The following is a 20,543-nucleotide window of genomic DNA, read 5'->3' as shown; positions in this document are numbered from 1 at the left end:
TGACTTTTGCTACACTTCTTGCGATTAATGTGTCGCTAAAGTAATTTTCACCCCACGGGAGGGAGGGGGGTTGGAGCGAAGGGGCGGAGCTATCAGAACGACGAAGCTCGGGTCAGTCACACAGTCACAGCCATAGTCACGTCGAACCGGATGACTGCGGGGCTAACGGTTTGTGTCGCTACCAGTCCGCTGACATGGCGCGTCAATCAACGGTAGGTTTTGCCCATTACTTGCCCAGTATTACTTTGAATATTATTATTATGATTGAGGATTAAAGACCACCGTTTTATATCGTGCAGTTTAGCGGCAAAATAACGTCATTTAGCCAGCGAACGCTAGCTTTGTTGAGTTTATGCTAGCTAAACAAGTAGTGGTTGTAGTCTATAGCGGTAATTAATATAGTATAGCCTACAACTTTGGCACTAACGGTTGATAACCGTTTATGAAAATAAAACCAATTGAACTGAAATAATGACAAGTTTTATAATTGTCTTGGGCTCCTGCTGTGTTTTTAAAGCCTTTGTAAATTATCCATGCTATTTTGTATTTAGAACGAAGACTTCAGAATCTTAAAATCCCTTAATGTTTGTATGCAATTGTGCTAAATTCAACTCTGGAATCAAGCAAATATTAATGTTTGCATGACATTAGTTATTTATATTTTGCCATCACTTTAAATGTTTAATACATTTAAGTCAAGCTAAGGTACATGTGATGGTAGCTAGTTAGTGCTCTTACCTGTGAGGCCTCCTCCTAACAGCATAATAACCAGACTGTATCATTAAAACTAAGTACCAGTTCTAGATCCTTGACTTTAGACAAACAATTCAAAAGACATGTATTTAAAGACCAATCTTTATTTGACGGTGCCTCTTAACCTGAGATATTAGTTATACAGTAATAGTATTTACAATATAAAAAAACTGAGCAAATCAACAGTCAACTTTATATTTCTTATTGTCTAAAGCATTTATTATTTTCATTTTCCCCCTCTCATATTCAGTGTGGACGGATTGAGACAGCGTGGTGTCCAGAGAGCTGCAGAGACATCAGGGAGAAACCTCCGTGTGATGGACGGATTGAGACAGCGTGGTGTCCAGAGAGCTGCAGAGACTTCAGGGAGAAACCTCCGTGTGATGGACGGATTGAGACAGCGTGGTGTCCAGAGAGCTGCAGAGACTTCAGGGAGAAACCTCCGTGTGATGGACGGATTGAGACAGCCTGGTGTCCAGAGAGCAGCAGAGACTTCAGGGAGAAACCTCCGTGTGATGGACGGATTGAGACAGCGTGGTGTCCAGAGAGCAGCAGAGACTTCAGGGAGAAACCTCCGTGTGATGGACGGATTGAGACAGCGTGGTGTCCAGAGAGCTGCAGAGACTTCAGGGAGAAACCTCCGTGTGATGGACGGATTGAGACAGCCTGGTGTCCAGAGAGCTGCAGAGACTTCAGGGAGAAACCTCCGTGTGATGGACGGATTGAGACAGCGTGGTGTCCAGAGAGCTGCAGAGACTTCAGGGAGAAACCTCCGTGTGATGGACGGATTGAGACAGCGTGGTGTCCAGAGAGCTGCAGAGACTTCAGGGAGAAACCTCCGTGTGATGGACGGATTGAGACAGCGTGGTGTCCAGAGAGCTGCAGAGACTTCAGGGAGAAACCTCCGTGTGATGGACGGATTGAGACAGCCTGGTGTCCAGAGAGCAGCAGAGACTTCAGGGAGAAACCTCCGTGTTATGGACGGATCGAGACAGCGTGGTGTCCAGAGAGCAGCAGAGACTTCAGGGAGAAACCTCCGTGTGATGGACGGATTGAGACAGCGTGGTGTCCAGAGAGCTGCAGAGACTTCAGGGAGAAACCTCCGTGTGATGGACGGATTGAGACAGCGTGGTGTCCAGAGAGCTGCAGAGACTTCAGGGAGAAACCTCCGTGTGATGGACGTCTGTTGGTTTGGAGAGGACTGAGGGTCTTTCCTCAGCGAGGAGGACCAGGCCTGATGGAGGAGCCCAGCTGATACCAACTGCACAGGCCTAGTCTGTCACTTTATTTGACTAAATGTGTTTACTTATACATTTAATAGGTTTACACCTTCTGTCCATATGTGCTTTTTATTTAAAACATGTTTGATTAACTTTTGGTTCACATTTCAATAAATTGTAATTGTATTCCTTTCGTCCATTATTCTTACTGAAAGTGTTAGATTACACATTCACATGTGACTGAAGATCGGCCCCATTTATTTGTGACGTTGCAAACTCTGCGGTCCAAGGCACAGGTGATGTGAAACTCATAAAGCGAGGCAAATAGAAATAATCAGCGGATGGAGTGTAGATGTGGAAATAGCTGCATTCGATCAGCTGACTGTTTTCACAATAAAAGTAGTTTCTTAGTGAATGTCTTGTACTGGTCTTAAAATCTCATAACATCAGCTCTTAATGTTCCTCTTGGATGTTCTTCTTGACCCTCAGAGAAGGAGAACATGTCGTGTCTTTCAGGCATGTCCTTTCCTAACAAACGACAGGAAACATAAAACATATTATTGCAGAACAAGTGTGTTATTTATGAAAGCGGTGTGTGTGTGTGTGTGTGTGTGTGTGTGTGTGTTTAGGGGCTGGAGATATCATTATTTTGTAATTGTAATGTTTTTTTTTATTTCAACAGTGAGCTACAAAGACGATCAGATTATGAATGAACAGTATTAAGCTCATCAACATTGAAATATATGTTATTATCAAAATAATATTTAACTGTTACAAAACGTAGTGCAACTGTAGAAGCTTGCTCTGTTGTCTCACTGAAAGAACAACTTTTACCACGTTTTTACAGACAATATTGAGAGATAAATAGCAGCAGTTCTCACTATGTGTTAAATATCTTTGCCTTCAATACATTACATTAGAAAGCTGACAAAGTCATATTGCTAAATATCTAAATGTAACTTTTTGCATGGAAAAACCCCTCAACTTAACTGATGTGTAGGTGATCTGGTATTTAGTATTGTTTAATGGAATACATATCAGTGTATTCAAGTCAATACTTCATTAATTTAAACCAATATCTTTCTTGATTCTTTGTACAGTATGAAAAAAGAGTCTTAGTACCTTTGCTGAAGTTCACTGCTGTGAGGAGTCCAGTTCTGTCTCTCACTCTCTGGTCCAGCCTGTCTGCGTCACCTGGACACCTTAAACAAACAGATATATATGTAAAGTACCATGTGTACAAACAATATAACTGATTCTCTTCTGTTGAACATGTTGGATTGTGTATTGTCCGAGTCAGGGTCCTTTTTATTTTACTGTAACTTTGGAAGTTGTGTTACCAATGCTTGCTGTTTATTTGATACCCATTTGGTAATGCAATTAATAAAAACAACGAGGTTTGGGTTCGTTCTTCAGATGACTGTGACGTTAACGTGTAAGCTCAATAATGAACACCAGCTCAACCAACCATATTGTAATATCTAAGTAATCATCTTGAAATATGACATTAATAATTGTAATATACACACATCTTATTGTGAGGTTGATTTCACATACACTACTTCAACATTAGCTTGTCTACATACTTGAGCATAGCCAATTTAAATTAACATTAACGATGCATACAGTTCCTCCTACATAATAAAATATCTCTCTACGTTACAAGGATGACCTTATTTTATAACCTCAAACAGAAGCCGTTTGTTCTACAGTATTATCCCACTTAACGCTTAACACCTGTCTATTTCGTTTTAACCTTTATATACAGTCTATAATTTTAACTTGGAGGCTACGATTAGCATTGTTAGCACCGATGTAGCTACCACTCGCTTACACGCTAACCCAAGCCTTAACATTCATTACGTAGCAGATTAAAATCATTAACACATAAATAAAAGTACTCGAATTTCACTTACCGCATGCATGCACCGTCTGTTTCAACCGCAGAGCGAGTCACAATAGTCCGATATATAAGCATGAAGACACGGACCGTTAGCCCCGCAGTCATCTGACCCGGGCCTCGTCGTTCTGATAGCTCCGCCCCTTCGCTCCAACCCCCCTCCCTCCCCCACATCTCTCTAGGTGAAAATTACTTTAGAGACACATTTATTGCAAGAAGTGTAGCAAAAGTCAAGGCCGCAGACTCGTGGATGTACTCTGCCACAGAGCAGATTCGTGAAGTTGTAAGGACTGATTTGAGAGGTTGTAATAACCAAGTTGCAGTTGTAATGGAAAATATATTTAGAAAAATATATATTTTTCTGCGAGTGAACATTTCATCACTAAGTTCATTTGTTTTCTACAAGCTACAACACTTTTTTTTTTCTTCTTCTGTGGCTTCAAATTTGGTTCACAGTTACGTGGATATTTTATACAAGGCAAGTTTATTTATGTAGCACCTTTCAGCACCAGGCAATTCAAGGTGCTTTACAAAAATGAAAGACATTCAGACAAAGGCATTTAAAAACAGTAAAAGATAAAAGAAACATTAAAAGAAAACAAAAAATGAAAGACATTAAGAAAATGGCATTTAAAATCAGTCATTAAAAAGAAAAGCTAATAAACATTAAAAGATAAAAGGCGCAGTCTAAGATATGAATAGTTCAATTATTTTGGTTCTTGATTTTTAATTTATTCACAGAACCTCCCTTTGCAAATCCGAACATTTCCGTCCCGATTGTTAATTTAGATTGTTCTCACCATGTTATGCTCGCATGCCATCCACAGCCGGACCCTCAGGAGGGTGTACTAGCCCCCTACCCTGCTTTGCGTTCCATAACAAAGTCTCTAAGTGTTACCTGAACACCCCGTGTTACCAAAACACTATTTTTCACCCGTCGGTGATGTGACGCTTGTTCCTCAGTACAAACCACCCAAAGACTGATCGTAACCATGGCTACGACGGATATCCCAAATATCCTACTTTCGAGCGGTCCCTCTCATAACTGTCATGGAGTTTAATGACAAGTGCAAATGTATGCACACAAGCTCAGATTTTTTTTCACTTTGAGAGTCTCTTGACACACCGGGGACACATCACTTTGAGAGTCTCTTGACACACCGGGGACACACCGGGGACACATGGTGATGTAGAGGAGACATCACTTTGAGAGTCTCCTGACTCACCGGGGACACACCGGGGACACATGGTGATGTAGAGGCGACATCACTTTGAGAGTCTCTTGACACACCGGGGACACATCACTTTGAGAGTCTCCTGACACACCGGGGACACATGGTGATGTAGAGGAGACATCACTTTGAGAGTCTCCTGACACACAGGGGACACATGGTGATGTAGAGAAGACATCACTTTGAGAGTCTCCTGACACACCGGGGACACATGGTGATGTAGAGGAGACATCACTTTGAGAGTCTCCTGACTCACCGGGGACACATGGTGATGTAGAGGAGACATCACTTTGAGAGTCTCCTGACTCACCGGGGACACATGGTGATGTAGAGGAGACATCACTTTGAGAGTCTCCTGACACACCGGGGACACATGGTGATGTAGAGGAGACATCACTTTGAGAGTCTCCTGACACACAGGGGACACATGGTGATGTAGAGAAGACATCACTTTGAGAGTCTCCTGACACACAGGGGACACATGGTGATGTAGAGAAGACATCACTTTGAGAGTCTCCTGACACACCGGGGAGACATCACTTTGAGAGTCTCGGGACACACCGGGGACACATGGTGATGTAGAGGAGACATCACTTTGAGAGTCTCCTGACACTCCGGGGACACATGGTGATGTAGAGGAGACATCACTTAGTGAGTCTCCTGACACACCGGGGACACATGGTGATGTAGAGGAGACATCACTTTGAGAGTCTCCTGACACTCCGGGGACACACCGGGGACACATGGTGATGTAGAGGAGACATCACTTAGTGAGTCTCCTGACACACCGGGGACACATGGTGATGTAGAGGAGACATCACTTTGAGAGTCTCCTGACACACCGGGGACACACGGTGATGTAGAGGAGACATCACTTATTGAGTCTCCTGACACACCGGGGACACACGGTGATGTAGAGGAGACATCACTTATTGAGTCTCCTGACACACCGGGGACACTCCGGGGACACATGGTGATGTAGAGGCGACATCACTTTGAGAGTCTCCTGACACTCCGGGGACACATGGTGATGTAGAGGAGACATCACTTAGTGAGTCTCCTGACACACCGGGGACACATGGTGATGTAGAGGAGACATCACTTTGAGAGTCTCCTGACACACCGGGGACACACCGGGGACACATGGTGATGTAGAGGAGACATCACTTATTGAGTCTCCTGACACACCGGGGACACACGGTGATGTAGAGGAGACATCACTTATTGAGTCTCCTGACACACCGGGGACACACGGTGATGTAGAGGAGACATCACTTATTGAGTCTCCTGACACACCGGGGACACATGGTGATGTAGAGGAGACATCACTTTGAGAGTCTCCAGACACTCCGGGGACACACCGGGGACACATGGTGATGTAGAGGAGACATCACTTTGAGAGTCTCCTGACTCACCGGGGACACACAGGGGACACATGGTGATGTAGAGGAGACATCACTTTGAGAGTCTCCAGACACTCCGGGGACACACCGGGGACACATGGTGATGTAGAGGAGACATCACTTTGAGAGTCTCCTGACTCACCGGGGACACATGGTGATGTATTTTTGTTGGTATTTTTTCTCAAAGTTCTGACTTTTCCTCCAAAATGATGGGATAGGAGCCCAGAACCTTTAGGGATCCAAACCAGAACCTTTAGGGATCCAAACCAGAACCTTTAGGGATCCAGCCCAGAACCTTTAGGGATCCAAACCAGAACCTTTAGGGATCCAGCCCCTTTAGGGATCCAGCCCAGAACCTTTAGGGATCCAGAACCTTTAGGGATCCAGCCCAGAACCTTTAGGGATCCAGAACCTTTAGGGATCCAAACCAGAACCTTTAGGGATCCAAACCAGAACCTTTAGGGATCCAGCCCAGAACCTTTAGGGATCCAGCCCCTTTAGGGATCCAGCCCAGAACCTTTAGGGATCCAGCCCAGAACCTTTAGGGATCCAGAACCTTTAGGGATCCAGCCCAGAACCTTTAGGGATCCAGAACCTTTAGGGATCCAGCCCAGAACCTTTAGGGATCCAGAACCTTTAGGGATCCAGCCCAGAACCTTTAGGGATCCAGCCCAGAACCTTTAGGGATCCAAACCAGAACCTTTAGGGATCCAGAACCTTTAGGGATCCAAACCAGAACCTTTAGGGATCCAGCCCAGAACCTTTAGGGATCCAGCCCCTTTAGGGATCCAGCCCAGAACCTTTAGGGATCCAGAACCTTTAGGGATCCAGCCCAGAACCTTTAGGGATCCAGAACCTTTAGGGATCCAAACCAGAACCTTTAGGGATCCAGCCCCTTTAGGGATCCAGCCCCTTTAGGGATCCAGCCCAGAACCTTTAGGGATCCAGCCCAGAACCTTTAGGGATCCAGAACCTTTAGGGATCCAGCCCAGAACCTTTAGGGATCCAGCCCAGAACCTTTAGGGATCCAGCCCAGAACCTTTAGGGATCCAGAACCTTTAGGGATCCAGCCCAGAACCTTTAGGGATCCAGCCCAGAACCTTTAGGGATCCAGCCCAGAACCTTTAGGGATCCAGAACCTTTAGGGATCCAGCCCAGAACCTTTAGGGATCCAGCCCAGAACCTTTAGGGATCCAGCCCAGAACCTTTAGGGACCCAGAACCTTTAGGGATCCAGCCCAGAACCTTTAGGGATCCAAACCACAACATATCAGGATAGATGCTCATGTCGTGAAACTTGCCATTCTTCAGAGAGGTGTAGCAGAGGCAGGTCCAGGCGGACTCGCCTTTGGGTACATCAGGGCCATCAGTGCCCTTTGACCTTTCTCAGGAACCACACTGCTTTTGAAAATCCACCCAGACCTCCATCCCTCTCCCCATTCATCAGAAACACACGCAGGAAATGAAGTTCGACTCCAACTGGAGAAGATTTATTTCAAGCATTAAACACAATATAAAAGAAACCCACTCTTTAGAGGGAGGTGAAAACAACGCACGGGCAGTCCTTTAAGCATCCTTTAAGCATCCTTTAAGCATCCTGGATGCGCTTAGTCGTGCCACTCTGTGAAACAGTTCTTCTTGGCAGTGAGGCACAGCGGGACCAGGCACTTCCTGCAGTAGACCGGTGTCTTCACCCTCTTGTAGCCGGCATCTCTGCACCTCCTGCAGTACTTCCTGGACTGGGTGCCATCTTCCCCATAATACATGGGCATGCATGTGAGCGGGGGGGGGGATGGTGCGCTGGGGTCTAACGCGGGGCCGGGGACCCGGGCTGGCATGAACCTCCGAGGCGCTGGTCCTCTGTCCTTCTCCTCTCTGCTGCGCCACCTGAGGGCCGGAGACCCACCGCGGGGAGACCTGCGGACACGCTTCTTGGGGTTTGGAGAGGCTTCTCCTTTGGACTGCGTGTCTTTGGGTGAGGAAGATCCAGCTGAGGAAGATGATGGCTGAGGCTCGTACTCTCCATCACTGTGAAAACAAACAGATGAATTCACCGGCTTATACTTTAGAAAACAGAACTCCAAACAGACGTAACACTAACTGGACGTTGAGGTAATGATTCCTGTACGGGGAAGGTACCATCCAGCTTGATGTGTGACTTTACTTCAGTCACTGCAGGACAATAAGGTGGTCGATGAATAAGTACTCGATAAAAAGAGAGAGATGACGTCCCTTCCTATTTCGTGTTCTTATAAGGACTCTGTTTTAAGGGATGCCAACGAGATAAAGCAAACCCTCTGGAGAGCCGCTTGTTTCTCAAAGCATATTCATGCATCAAGAATCATTTAGCTGACTTAACGTACGAGGCGATAAACCTCTCTGAGCGGCCCAGCCCTTCGCATATCTTTCTGTCCGTGGCCCCCGTGAAAACAGTTTGCACCCCCCTGTCTTACACCAGATCACTAAGTAATGGACCAAAGAGATGACGTACCTTTCCGCTGGTGGAACATGATGTGAGTGCCGGCTGTGCCGGCGTCGCTCCGGCTGCAGGAGGTCCTCGCCGTCCGACGCTGAGTCGACCAGATAAATGTCTGCCCCGATATCTTCAGCCAGAACGACCAGTACCTCCTCAGGGCTCTGCTTCCTGCCTGCCAGCTTGGCAATGTGCTTATTTGGCAAAATAGTAAATAACAATTCCTAAATGCAAAGAAATCACCGGGCCAGGGCCGGACCTCGGGAGCCAGGGCCGGCCCTCGGGAGCCAGGGCCGGACCTTGGGAGCCAGGGCCGGACCTCTGGAGCCAGGGCCCGACCTCGGGAGCCAGGGCCCGACCTCGGGAGCCAGGGCCGGACCTCTGGAGCCAGGGCCGGACCTTGGGAGCCAGGGCCGGACCTCGGGAGCCAGGGCCCGACCTCGGGAGCGCCAGGGCCCGACCTCGGGAGCGCCAGGGCCGGACCTCTGGAGCGCCAGGGCCGGACCTCGGGAGCCAGGGCCCGACCTCGGGAGCGCCAGGGCCCGACCTCGGGAGCGCCAGGGCCGGACCTCTGGAGCGCCAGGGCCGGACCTCTGGAGCCAGGGCCGGACCTCTGGAGCCAGGGCCGGACCTCTGGAGCCAGGGCCGGACCTCTGGAGCCAGGGCCGGACTGGGACAATAAGTCAAGCTGGGAATTATACACCCAGCCAGGCCACTACCAGTTTTTTGTGACATTTTGCTGGATTTATTTGTCAATATTTACAGCGTTGCTGCCCGTAGTGATAGCCCTCTAGTTGAAATCTACTACCCAAAAGTAAACATATGGAGATGGGTTACTATTTAAAAAAAAAAGTGCAAATCTATTTAGGAACCAAATAGTGGGGGTGGACCTCAAATCCTACAGGGGGGTCCGGGGGCATGCTAAATGTTGGACTTCGGTCTCATTCAGACCTAATAGTCGCTTCTCTGGTGCTCCAGACCACAGTTTGTTGCATCGTTTCATTTCTCAGAAGGTTCGGTTTGCGTTCACACGGCAAAACTCAAACGGACTATAAACTTTAAACACAAGTCATGTGCACGGAAATGCTGTTCAACCATTGGTCAGACATTAAGGGGGTAAAAACGCAAATCCCGGCAATTTCTACCGAAGCCTCCGCCATGGAGCATCGGCACTTTCGGCAGGTTATTCTCATGCTGCTGTTAGTCTGGAGATCAACAGACTCCAACAACAACAATGTCCGTTAAAATTAGGGATGCTCCGATCGCCAATTTCGGGGCCGATCGCCGGAATCAGTATCGGCCGATACCGATCGCCGATCCGATCCAGTGGGCGGGGCCTAAATGGTAGATTTAAACATCACTTTAAATCTTCCATCCTCTCTCTCCCCCTCCTGACAGCCTGTCAGTATCTCACATACATATATTTATAATTACTAGTTTAGACTCTTTCGCTAAAGATTTTGAAGACATCCGCGTTCTTATGACTCGTAAATACTACGCTTCCTATGTTTTGGTGCGGACTGCGTTCACACCAGCGATGAACCGCTCCAGAGTTCACTAGCAAGCGCTCCGAGACCACCTCTTGAGGCGGACCAGAGTCCGGTGGCTTAGTTCACTTCAGAGATCTGTGTTCACACCGACCCGAACGAACCGCACCGAGCGGCTAAACGCACCCTTAGATGCATCAACCTGGTGCACTTCGAGGGGGAAATAAAGAGACTAGATCCAGGGAAACACCCACACGAAACAGAACTCTATACATTTAAATAATCATAAAATCACAATAACATACCCAATATGAAAAAACATTGAAACTTATATTTATTTATTTTTTTGGTTCATTTATAGTGAGTGTGTCTGTGCTCCTCTTTGCAACCGTTAGAGCCAATAGAATCGAGGGGCAGTTCATAAATCCATCTACACATTACCATTGGTCAGTTAGAATGACGCAAATGCAGGAGGAGGAGGAGGAGGAGGAGGAGGAGGAGGAGGAGGAGGAGGAAAGATGTGTTTGAGTTATGGCTCTGAAGTTGTGCTGCTAGCTCAGTGAGTTCTGGTCGCATAGTGATGACACTTACACCCATGGAATCTGTGGCATCTCAGCTTTGTGCGGATAGCGTGAAGTCGGAAAAATCACTATCGCCACTTATGTGCTAATGTAGCGTTAGCATGTTTTCGTTGAGTGCTGATTTAGACGCTTGGTGTTGCAATTGTGTTTCGTTGAAGCTCAAGAGGTCATTCATGAAGTGGGGAGGTTTCATGGTGATATCTGTGTGTGTGTGTGTGTGTGTGTGTGTGTGTGTGTGTGTGTGTGTGTGTGTGTACCTGCTGAGGGCTCTGCTTCACGTCTCCTCCTGCAGGAGTCTGGAGGTACAGCTTCCCCTCCGGCTCCTGCTTCATCAGCTCCTTCCTCAGCTGCTCCACCACCTTCTTCTGCAGGAGAGGAAGAAGAGAGGAGATCATCAGGTCTTCTGACTAGTGTTAATTTCGTTGACTAAAACAATGACGAAATATGTTCGTCAACAACCTTTTGTTCCATGACGAAAACGAGACGATGACGAGACGGCACCGACGGCAGTAAACAATAACTGCAACAAAATCATGATGCAATATCGTTGACGAAAAGTGACGAGACGAAAATGTAGTTTACTAAATAAAAACTATTCCAAAATCTCTCTTTACTTTCGTTGACGAAAAATGAGGAGACGAAATATTATCAAAGATAACGTTACATTTCTGATCGTCAGTTTTTCTCCCAGTAGTTCCATTTCCGGTGCTGCGGCTGGGCAGCAGCTGTGTGTCTGTGCTGCAGCTGGGCAGCAGCTGTGTGTCTGTGCTGCGGCTGGGCAGCGGCTGTGTGTCTGTGCTGCGGCTGGGCAGCGGCTGTGTGTCTGTGCTGCGGCTGGGCAGCGGCTGTGTGTCCGTGCTGCGGCTGGGCAGCAGCTGTGTGTCCGTGCTGCGGCTGGGCAGCAGCTGTGTGTCGGTGCTGCGACTGGCAAGCAGCTGTGTGTCTGTGCTGCGGCTGGGATGCAGCGGCTGTGTGTCTGCGCTGCGGCTGGGCAGCGGCTGTGTGTATGTGCTGCGGCTGTGTGTATGTGCTGCGGCTGTGTGTATGTGCTGCGGCTGGGCAGCGGCTGTGTGTCTGTGCTGCGGCTGGGCAGCGGCTGTGTGTCTGTGCTGCGGCTGGGCAGCGGCTGTGTGTATGTGCTGCGGCTGGCCAGCGGCTGTGTGTCCGTGCTGCGGCTGGGCAGCGGATGTGTGTCTGTGCTGCGGCTGGGCAGCAGCTGTGTGTCTGTGCTGCGGCTGGGCAGCAGCTGTGTGTCTGTGCGCGGCAGTACATTTGAATTACTCCGGGCAGAGCCACACTGTGAACTGTCAGGAAGACTCAGGTCTAACTCGTGGTCTAACTCGTGGTCTAACTCGTGGTCTGACTCGTGGTCTAACTCGTGGTCTGACTCGTGGTCTGACTCGTGGTCTAACCCGTGGTCTGACTCGTGGTCTGACTCGTGGTCTGACTCGTGGTCTGACTCGTGGTCTAACCCGTGGTCTGACTCGTGGTCTGACTCGTGGTCTAACCCGTGGTCTGACTCGTGGTCTGACTCGTGGTCTGACTCGTGGTCTGACTCGTGGTCTGACTCGTGGTCTAACCCGTGGTCTGACTCGTGGTCTGACTCGTGGTCTGACTCGTGGTCTGACTCGTGGTCTGACTCGTGGTCTGACTCGTGGTCTAACCCGTGGTCTGACTCGTGGTCTGACTCGTGGTCTGACTCGTGGTCTGACTCGTGGTCTGACTCGTGGTCTAACTCGTGGTCTGACTCGTGGTCTAACTCGTGGTCTGACTCGTGGTCTGACTCGTGGTCTAACCCGTGGTCTGACTCGTGGTCTGACTCGTGGTCTGACTCGTGGTCTAACCCGTGGTCTGACTCGTGGTCTGACTCGTGGTCTAACCCGTGGTCTGACTCGTGGTCTGACTCGTGGTCTAACCCGTGGTCTGACTCGTGGTCTGACTCGTGGTCTAACTCGTGGTCTGACTAACCTTATTTAACAGAAAATAAAATGGCAACAACAGGGCTTGGGAGCAGTGGTCGCGTTAACCGAATACCCCTCCCCCCCGTCAGCGCGAGTGATTGACGAGTTGTGTATAGACTCCACGGATAATAATGGATTATGACGAAATGTTACGATCCTGTCCGTCAAAATGACTGACAACGAAAAAGTCTAAAGCCACACTGCTTGGGAGAAAGAAACGATGTGATATTTGGGCCCATTTTCGCTACAATGAGGCGGAGAAAAAAAGTGAATGCATTGTTTCATCAGAAGGGAAGCAATGAGGCCAAAACACAGCTGGTACCAACACCACACACCTGATACTCTCTGCAGAGCTGCTCAATCACTCAGCCTGTGCTTCATCAAATAAGGACGAGATATAATCCTATTTATTTATTTACTAAAATGACAAATTATTGGTTTTGGCAAGTTTGACTAAAAAAGACTAAAATGCTCAGACATTTAGTCGACTAAATCTTGACTAAATAAAAACAGGATGAAGGTGACTAAATATGACTCAAACTCAAACGGAAATTTAACACGGGACTAAAACTAAATAAAAAAGCTGACGAAATTAACACTAGTTCTGACAACACCTTGAACTGTGAAGTAATCCCAAAACTGTCAACATTTTGAATTTTGAGAGGACTGTGTGTGTCTGTGTGTGTGTGTGTGTGTCTGTGTGTGTGTGTGTGTGTACCTGCTTCTCGCTGAGTGCTGTGATGTTAGCCTGCAGTTCGTGGAGCTGCTTCTTCAGATCTGCGTTCTGAAAGAGAGGCAAAAACACGTCACGCTCTAAACTCTGATTCTCTCATGAGTTTAAATAACTGCAAGTATAACAAGCACGTTAGAGGGGTAACATGTGGGGGGGGCAACATGGGGGGGGGGGCAACATGTGGGGGGGGGTAACATGTGGGGGGGGCAACATGGGGGGGGGGGTAACATGTGGGGGGGCAACATGGGGGGGGGGTAACATGGGGGGGGGGGGTAAATGTGGGGGGGCAACATGGGGGGGGGCAACATGGGGGGGGGTGGGTAACATGGGGGGGGGGGGGGGTAAGGTAACATGTGGGGGGGGCAACATGGGGGGGGGGGGGGGTAACATGTGGGGGGGGCAACATGGGGGTAGGGGGGGTAACATGGGGGGGGGGGGGTAACATGTGGGGGGGGCAACATGGGGGGGGGGGGTGGTGGTAACATGGGGGGGGGTAACATGTGGGGGGGAAACATGGGGGGGGTAACATGGGGGGGGGGGTAACATGTGGGGGGGAAACATGTGGGGGGGGAAACATGTGGGGGGGGGGGAACATGTGGGGGGGGTAAAATGGGGGGGGGCAACATGTGGGGGGGGTAACATGTGGGGGGGGGTAACATGTGGGGGGGCAACATGTGGGGGGGGCAAACATGTGGGGGGTCTTACCTGAGGGTCCTGCTTCATCTGGGACACCAGTTTCTGCAGAAGAAGAAGGAGAGACAGTCAGGAAACACAGGGCACAGTGACACCTGCTGTGCCCCCTGCTGGCCACAGGGCGCAGTGACACCTGCTGGCCACAGGGCGCAGTGACACCTGCTGGCCACAGGGCGCAGTGACACCTGCTGGCCACAGGGCGCAGTGACACCTGCTGGCCACAGGGCACAGTGACACCTGCTGTGACACCTGCTGGCCACAGGGCACAGTGCCCCCTGCTGGCCACAGGGCGCAGTGACACCTGCTGGCCACAGGGCGCAGTGACACCTGCTGGCCACAGAGCACAGTGACACCTGCTGGCCACAGAGCACAGTGCCCCCTGCTGGCCACAGGGCACAGTGACACCTGCTGGCCACAGAGCACAGTGACACCTGCTGGCCACAGGGCACAGTGACACCTGCTGGCCACAGAGCTAACTAACATGAAGATTCACTCAGAGATAGGGATGGGTATCGTTAGGATTTTATCGATACCGGTACCGGTACTGCTTATCGGTATTTTTCGATACTCTTATCGATACTTTTCAATAATTTGGTGCTCAAAATGACATGAATATAAGACGTGAAGATTAAAGAGTTGTTTTGTAATTTTCTTGCAGAAATAACTGTATAACTTACATGAGCTTCTCAGAAGCAGACACAGATAAATAAAATAACTTAAGGGGCCCGGCTCGCCCCGTCAGGCTTTGGGGCTTCCCTCAGACAGGATGAAAAGAGTAAATCAGTTCCATCTTCATCCAGACCTTTCAGACGGACAACCGAGCTCGACTCGAGACCCTTCACACATCGCCCGACAGCGACATCGTGCACAGCTGAGATACGAAGACATTGGTCAAAAGGCTAAGATGGCAGAAAGATAACGGCGAGTGCGTATATTAGGGCTGTGCGATTATGGCAAAAATCATAATCACGATTATTTGGGTCAATAATTGATATCACGATTATTTATTGAACTTTAAAACAAATAATATTTTACCAATAAACAAGATCAACAAATATGTTGGAGCGCACTTCCAAAACCTTACTAAACATATATTATTAATGTGATAAATAAAAATAAATTAGACCAAAATAAATTAAATCAAATACGATGCAGTGCACGGTCACAGCCTGAAGACTCCTCAACATACAGCCACATGTTGGTGAAACATATTCATTATTCCACTCCAACCGTCACGGTCCAGAAGAACAGGAAATAAATGTTGAACTACAATTTAAGACCAAATAAAAATGCGTAGGCCACCATGGCACATGCTGGCAGGGCTGCTCACGTCGTCATCAGCCTGTTGACATGGTCTGGTTTCAGAGATGAGCGCAGGCAGGTGACAAGCCACCTGTCCTGAAGACCCTCAGCCACGCCCCGACACATGGGGTGACGCCGGCCAATCACAAAGCTTTGATGCGTTCAAGTGCATTATTCTGGCACAGGAAGATTACGTTACAGGACATTAACGATAACACCGAATATTGTTGTTCTATTTTTAGACACATCTCGCGATCGACTGGTTGGGCACCCCTGGGCTAGACCACAGGTCCGTTGTGGTCGCAAAGTAGTCAGCTGACGCCACATCTCTCCCTCTTCCCCACGGCATGTGTCACACAGTGCAGGCAGCGCAGAGCTGCTGACATGATACCCAGACGGCATCGCGTCACGCTTGTCCAACGTGTTGACACGTTGCTTGAAGCCCTGGTTGCTAACAGTGCTATCTGGGCACATGTCTTTAGCGATGTGAAACGTAATGGCAAAGTACTTATAGTGGAAATAGTTTTACCCTTCTTTGTAACGAGTTGCTGCTCTTGTTCTGACATCTTCGCTCGCGCTGAACACTCACAACACATGTCACTCCCACGTGGCATGTTCACAACGACATCTGTAAGTTCAACTGGTTTGTAAAGCCTTCAATGAAAGGCCACATTGTTATAGGTGTAGGAGCTCACATGAATACACCGTCAGTGTTAACAAACTAAAACAAGGCGATGACCTGCAAGACTGCACTCAGGTAATCAAACATATTACCGTGCCAGCAGCTAGCCTGCCTGCGAGCCTTCGCTCAGGTCACATTTACACACGGCGCGGCTGAAGCCCGCTAGCACTATTAGCGCTAGCAGTATCGCTAGCAGCCACATCGTTCGGCTGTCAAAGACGCTGCTCCGCTTTAGATTCAATGAGTGTCTCGTTTGCAAACGCTTCATGAAGTTGCTCGTGTGTCTCCCTTTACAAGCAACTCATCGAGTACATAGATTGCACCTTGCACTATCGCCACGACATGTTTCAAAGTGCACCCAGACTTTCGATCGCTTCGCTCGGTCCGCCATGCCTGCGGGAGTCTCACAACAATAATAAGAGCGCTGTTGAGAGAGATGACGAGTGGCATTTACAGTGGCCAATCAGAGGGCTCTCAAACCGGATACATCGCACGGGATGAGGGTTCCCAACCAACCAGAACCGTTCAAAGTTAAACTAAGGAACTAGACGTAACACACATACCGATAGCAGCACCGTTTTTCCAGCGGCTTAACGGTATACCTATACCGGCCAATCAGGTACCGGTATTGACTTAGTACCGGTTCTTGATACCCATCCCTACTCGGAGATCAGAGGCGTTCTCATCGGATGCTCAGCAGCTACAGGGTGGAAATGGCAGTGACATTCTTCTGACCTGAGCTCCTCCAAAATACAAATAAAAAATAGTGCAAGAAGTCGATATACATGGGAATAGAATATGATTCAGTTTAATATTCCATCTCTCACATACTTACAGGCATGAAAACGGGTCAGGGGTGAAAAAGGTGAGAAGGATATTATCCCTCTAGGGGGTCTGGGGGCATGCTCCCCCGGAAGAACATTTTGAATATTCCATATTTAACTTCAGCCATGAGGCAAAAATATTATGTCCTCCTTACTAAGTATTATCAGGGATGCAAACTCATCAGGTATGGAAAAGGTGACGAGGACCCGAGCCCCCCGACCCCACGGGGTATCGGCTTTACAATGAGGAATAACAGGATGTCAGCAGTCAGAACAACTAAAGCAGGTAGTAAGAACAGAAACGCCAAAGAGTCACTTCTCATAGAAATATATAAAAACATTTATTTTAATTGTGTAGTGGTCAGTTTATCATTCTGGCTGTTGAGCATTTTGAAATCCATTGTCATGCCTCTGTGCAAGGCTGAGTCTTTCTATCTGTAAAGCCACTGGTGTGAAGTAACTAAATTCATAAACTCAAGTACCACTTGGGTACAATTTTGAGATACTTGTACTTCATTTAAGTATTTCCATGTTCTGCTACTGTGTACTTCTTCTCCTCTACAGTGCAGAGGTAAATTGTGTACTTTTACTCCACTACATGTATCTAATACCTTTAGTTACTTCTCAGATGTGGATGAATGATGTGAAATCTAACCAAGTGTTGAATCAGACTTTAGTTCCACCTGGAGTAAATCCACCAGCTACCCTGCAGCCTACAAAGTACTTCAGACTAGCTGCTCCTTCACCAGCTACCCTGCAGTCTACAAAGTACTTCAGACTAGCTGCACCTCCACCAGCTACCCTGCAGCCTACAAAGTACTTCAGACTAGCTGCTCCTTCACCAGCTACCCTGCAGTCTACAAAGTACTTCAGACTAGCTGCACCTTCACCAGCTACCCTGCAGTCTACAAAGTACTTCAGACTAGCTGCACCTTCACCAGCTACCCTGCAGTCTACAAAGTACTTCAGACTAGCTGCACCTCCACCAGCTACCCTGCAGTCTACAAAGTACTTCAGACTAGCTGCACCTCCACCAGCTACCCTGCAGTCTACAAAGTACTTCAGACTAGCTGCACCTCCACCAGCTACCCTGCAGTCTACAAAGTACTTCAGACTAGCTGCACCTCCACCAGCTACCCTGCAGCCTACAAAGTACTTCAGACTAGCTGCACCTCCACCAGCTACCCTGCAGTCTACAAAGTACTTCAGACTAGCTGCACCTCCACCAGCTACCCTGCAGTCTACAAAGTACTTCAGACTAGCTGCACCTTCACCAGCTACCCTGCAGTCTACAAAGTACTTCAGACTAGCTGCACCTTCACCAGCTACCCTGCAGTCTACAAAGTACTTCAGACTAGCTGCACCTCCACCAGCTACCCTGCAGTCTACAAAGTACTTCAGACTAGCTGCTCCTTCACCAGCTCTGAGAACACTTTCATGATCAATCATTATAAAACATATCATATATATTATTCTGAAATGGACCAATCTGCACAACGACTACTTTTACTGTCTTTCACTATATTTAGATGAGAATACTTTTCTACTTTCACTTGAGGAACATTTTGAATGCAGGACTTTTACTGTGACAGAGTATTCCTTCACTCTGGTACTTCTACTTTTACTCAAGTACAAGATCTGAGTACTTCTACTTTTACTCAAGAACAAGATCTGAGTACTTCTACTTTTACTCAAGTACAAGATCTGAGTACTTCTACTTTTACTCAAGTACAAGATCTGAGTACTTCTACTTTTACTCAAGTACAAGATCTGAGTACTTCTACTTTTACTCAAGTACAAGATCTGAGTACTTCTACTTTTACTCAAGTACAAGATCTGAGTACTTCTACTTTTACTCAAGTACAAGATCTGAGTACTTCTACTTTTACTCAACTACAAGATCTGAGTACTTCTACTTTTACTCAAGTACAAGATCTGAGTACTTCTACTTTTACTCAAGAACAAGATCTGAGTACTTCTACTTTTACTCAAGTACAAGATCTGAGTACTTCTACTTTTACTCAAGAACAAGATCTGAGTACTTCTACTTTTACTCAAGTACAAGATCTGAGTACTTCTACTTTTACTCAAGTACAAGATCTGAGTACTTCTACTTTTACTCAACTACAAGATCTGAGTACTTCTACTTTTACTCAAGTACAAGATCTGAGTACTTTACTTTTACTCAAGAACAAGATCTGAGTACTTCTACTTTTACTCAAGTACAAGATCTGAGTACTTCTACTTTTACTCAAGAACAAGATCTGAGTACTTCTACTTTTACTCAAGTACAAGATCTGAGTACTTCTACTGTAACAGAGTATTCTCTGTTATTCTCATGCCTGTACTTATGTATATATAATAACTTGCTTTATATCCTGTTATTGTTATGTTTAATGTATATTTTCTATAGTTTGTGTACCTGATGGATCTGGATCTCCACCTTCAGAGCCTCCTGTAGCGTCTGCAGCTCCATCATAGATCCAGTCAGTCTGCCAGCTGATCGATCAGCCTGCGCACACACACACACACACATTATACACGCCATGGCAGCCTGAGGTACGGCCCTATAAGGCCTTCCTGTGTGATGCTGACAGTCATAATTCACCTTGAAGGTCAAACAAGGTCACAGTATCTGAAGTTTACCTTAACAGCGTCTCCAGTAGGAAAACCATCCAACTGAAGCATTAAAGTGCCGCTGGAACGAGAAACACATCAACACGTATTATTATCAACTCAGATGATGAACACGTGGAGTACTGCTCTGATACTACACGAGTATTAAAGATACAAGTACCTCCTTTATTATCAAACATAACTGAGATTATACACAGATCACGACGAGAGCTTAGATCGCAGGTCCCTTAGCCGTGCAAGAGATCAACAGATAAACAACAACAAGTTCAACTCCTTCAGACTTCTGACTGTTGTTGTTGTTACTTTTCTGTTATTCTCTCTGTTGACTATTCCTACACTCTGAGTACTTTGACTGAGTACAAGACCTGAGTACTTCTACTTTGACTCAGAACAAGATCTGAGTACTTCTACTTTTATTGAAGTACAAGATCTGAGTACTTCTACTTTTACTCAAGTACAAGATCTGAGTACTTCTACTTTTATTGAAGTACAAGATCTGAGTACTTCTACTTTGACTGAGTACAAGATCTGAGTACTTCTACTTTGACTCAGAACAAGATCTGAGTACTTCTACTTTGACTCAGAACAAGATCTGAGTACTTCTACTTTTATTGAAGTACAAGATCTGAGTACTTCTACTTTTACTCAAGTACAAGATCTGAG

At 47.3% G+C, this 20,543-nt stretch overlaps 1 protein-coding gene across 1 annotated transcript; it reads right to left on the bottom strand.

Moving 5' to 3' along the window:
• Positions 1-7,970: 7,970 nt before the first annotated feature.
• Positions 7,971-19,937, bottom strand: LOC117442027 (uncharacterized). The gene is made up of 7 exons (XM_034078021.1): positions 19,890-19,937; positions 19,666-19,755; positions 14,448-14,480; positions 13,728-13,793; positions 11,306-11,413; positions 8,999-9,174; positions 7,971-8,535 (listed from the first exon to the last, which is right to left on the bottom strand). The coding sequence occupies exons 1-7, from the start codon at positions 19,929-19,931 to the stop codon at positions 8,115-8,117; spliced, it is 936 nt and encodes a 311-aa protein (XP_033933912.1). The 5' UTR covers positions 19,932-19,937; the 3' UTR covers positions 7,971-8,114.
• Between the last annotated feature and the right edge of the window lie 606 nt (positions 19,938-20,543).

The sequence above is a fragment of the Pseudochaenichthys georgianus genome, unplaced genomic scaffold, assembly GCF_902827115.2.
Source record: "Pseudochaenichthys georgianus unplaced genomic scaffold, fPseGeo1.2 scaffold_2326_arrow_ctg1, whole genome shotgun sequence".
NCBI lineage: Eukaryota > Metazoa > Chordata > Actinopteri > Perciformes > Channichthyidae > Pseudochaenichthys > Pseudochaenichthys georgianus.
Note: the sequence above shows the minus strand (reverse complement) of the source record. Positions and strands in the feature narration are given on the sequence as shown.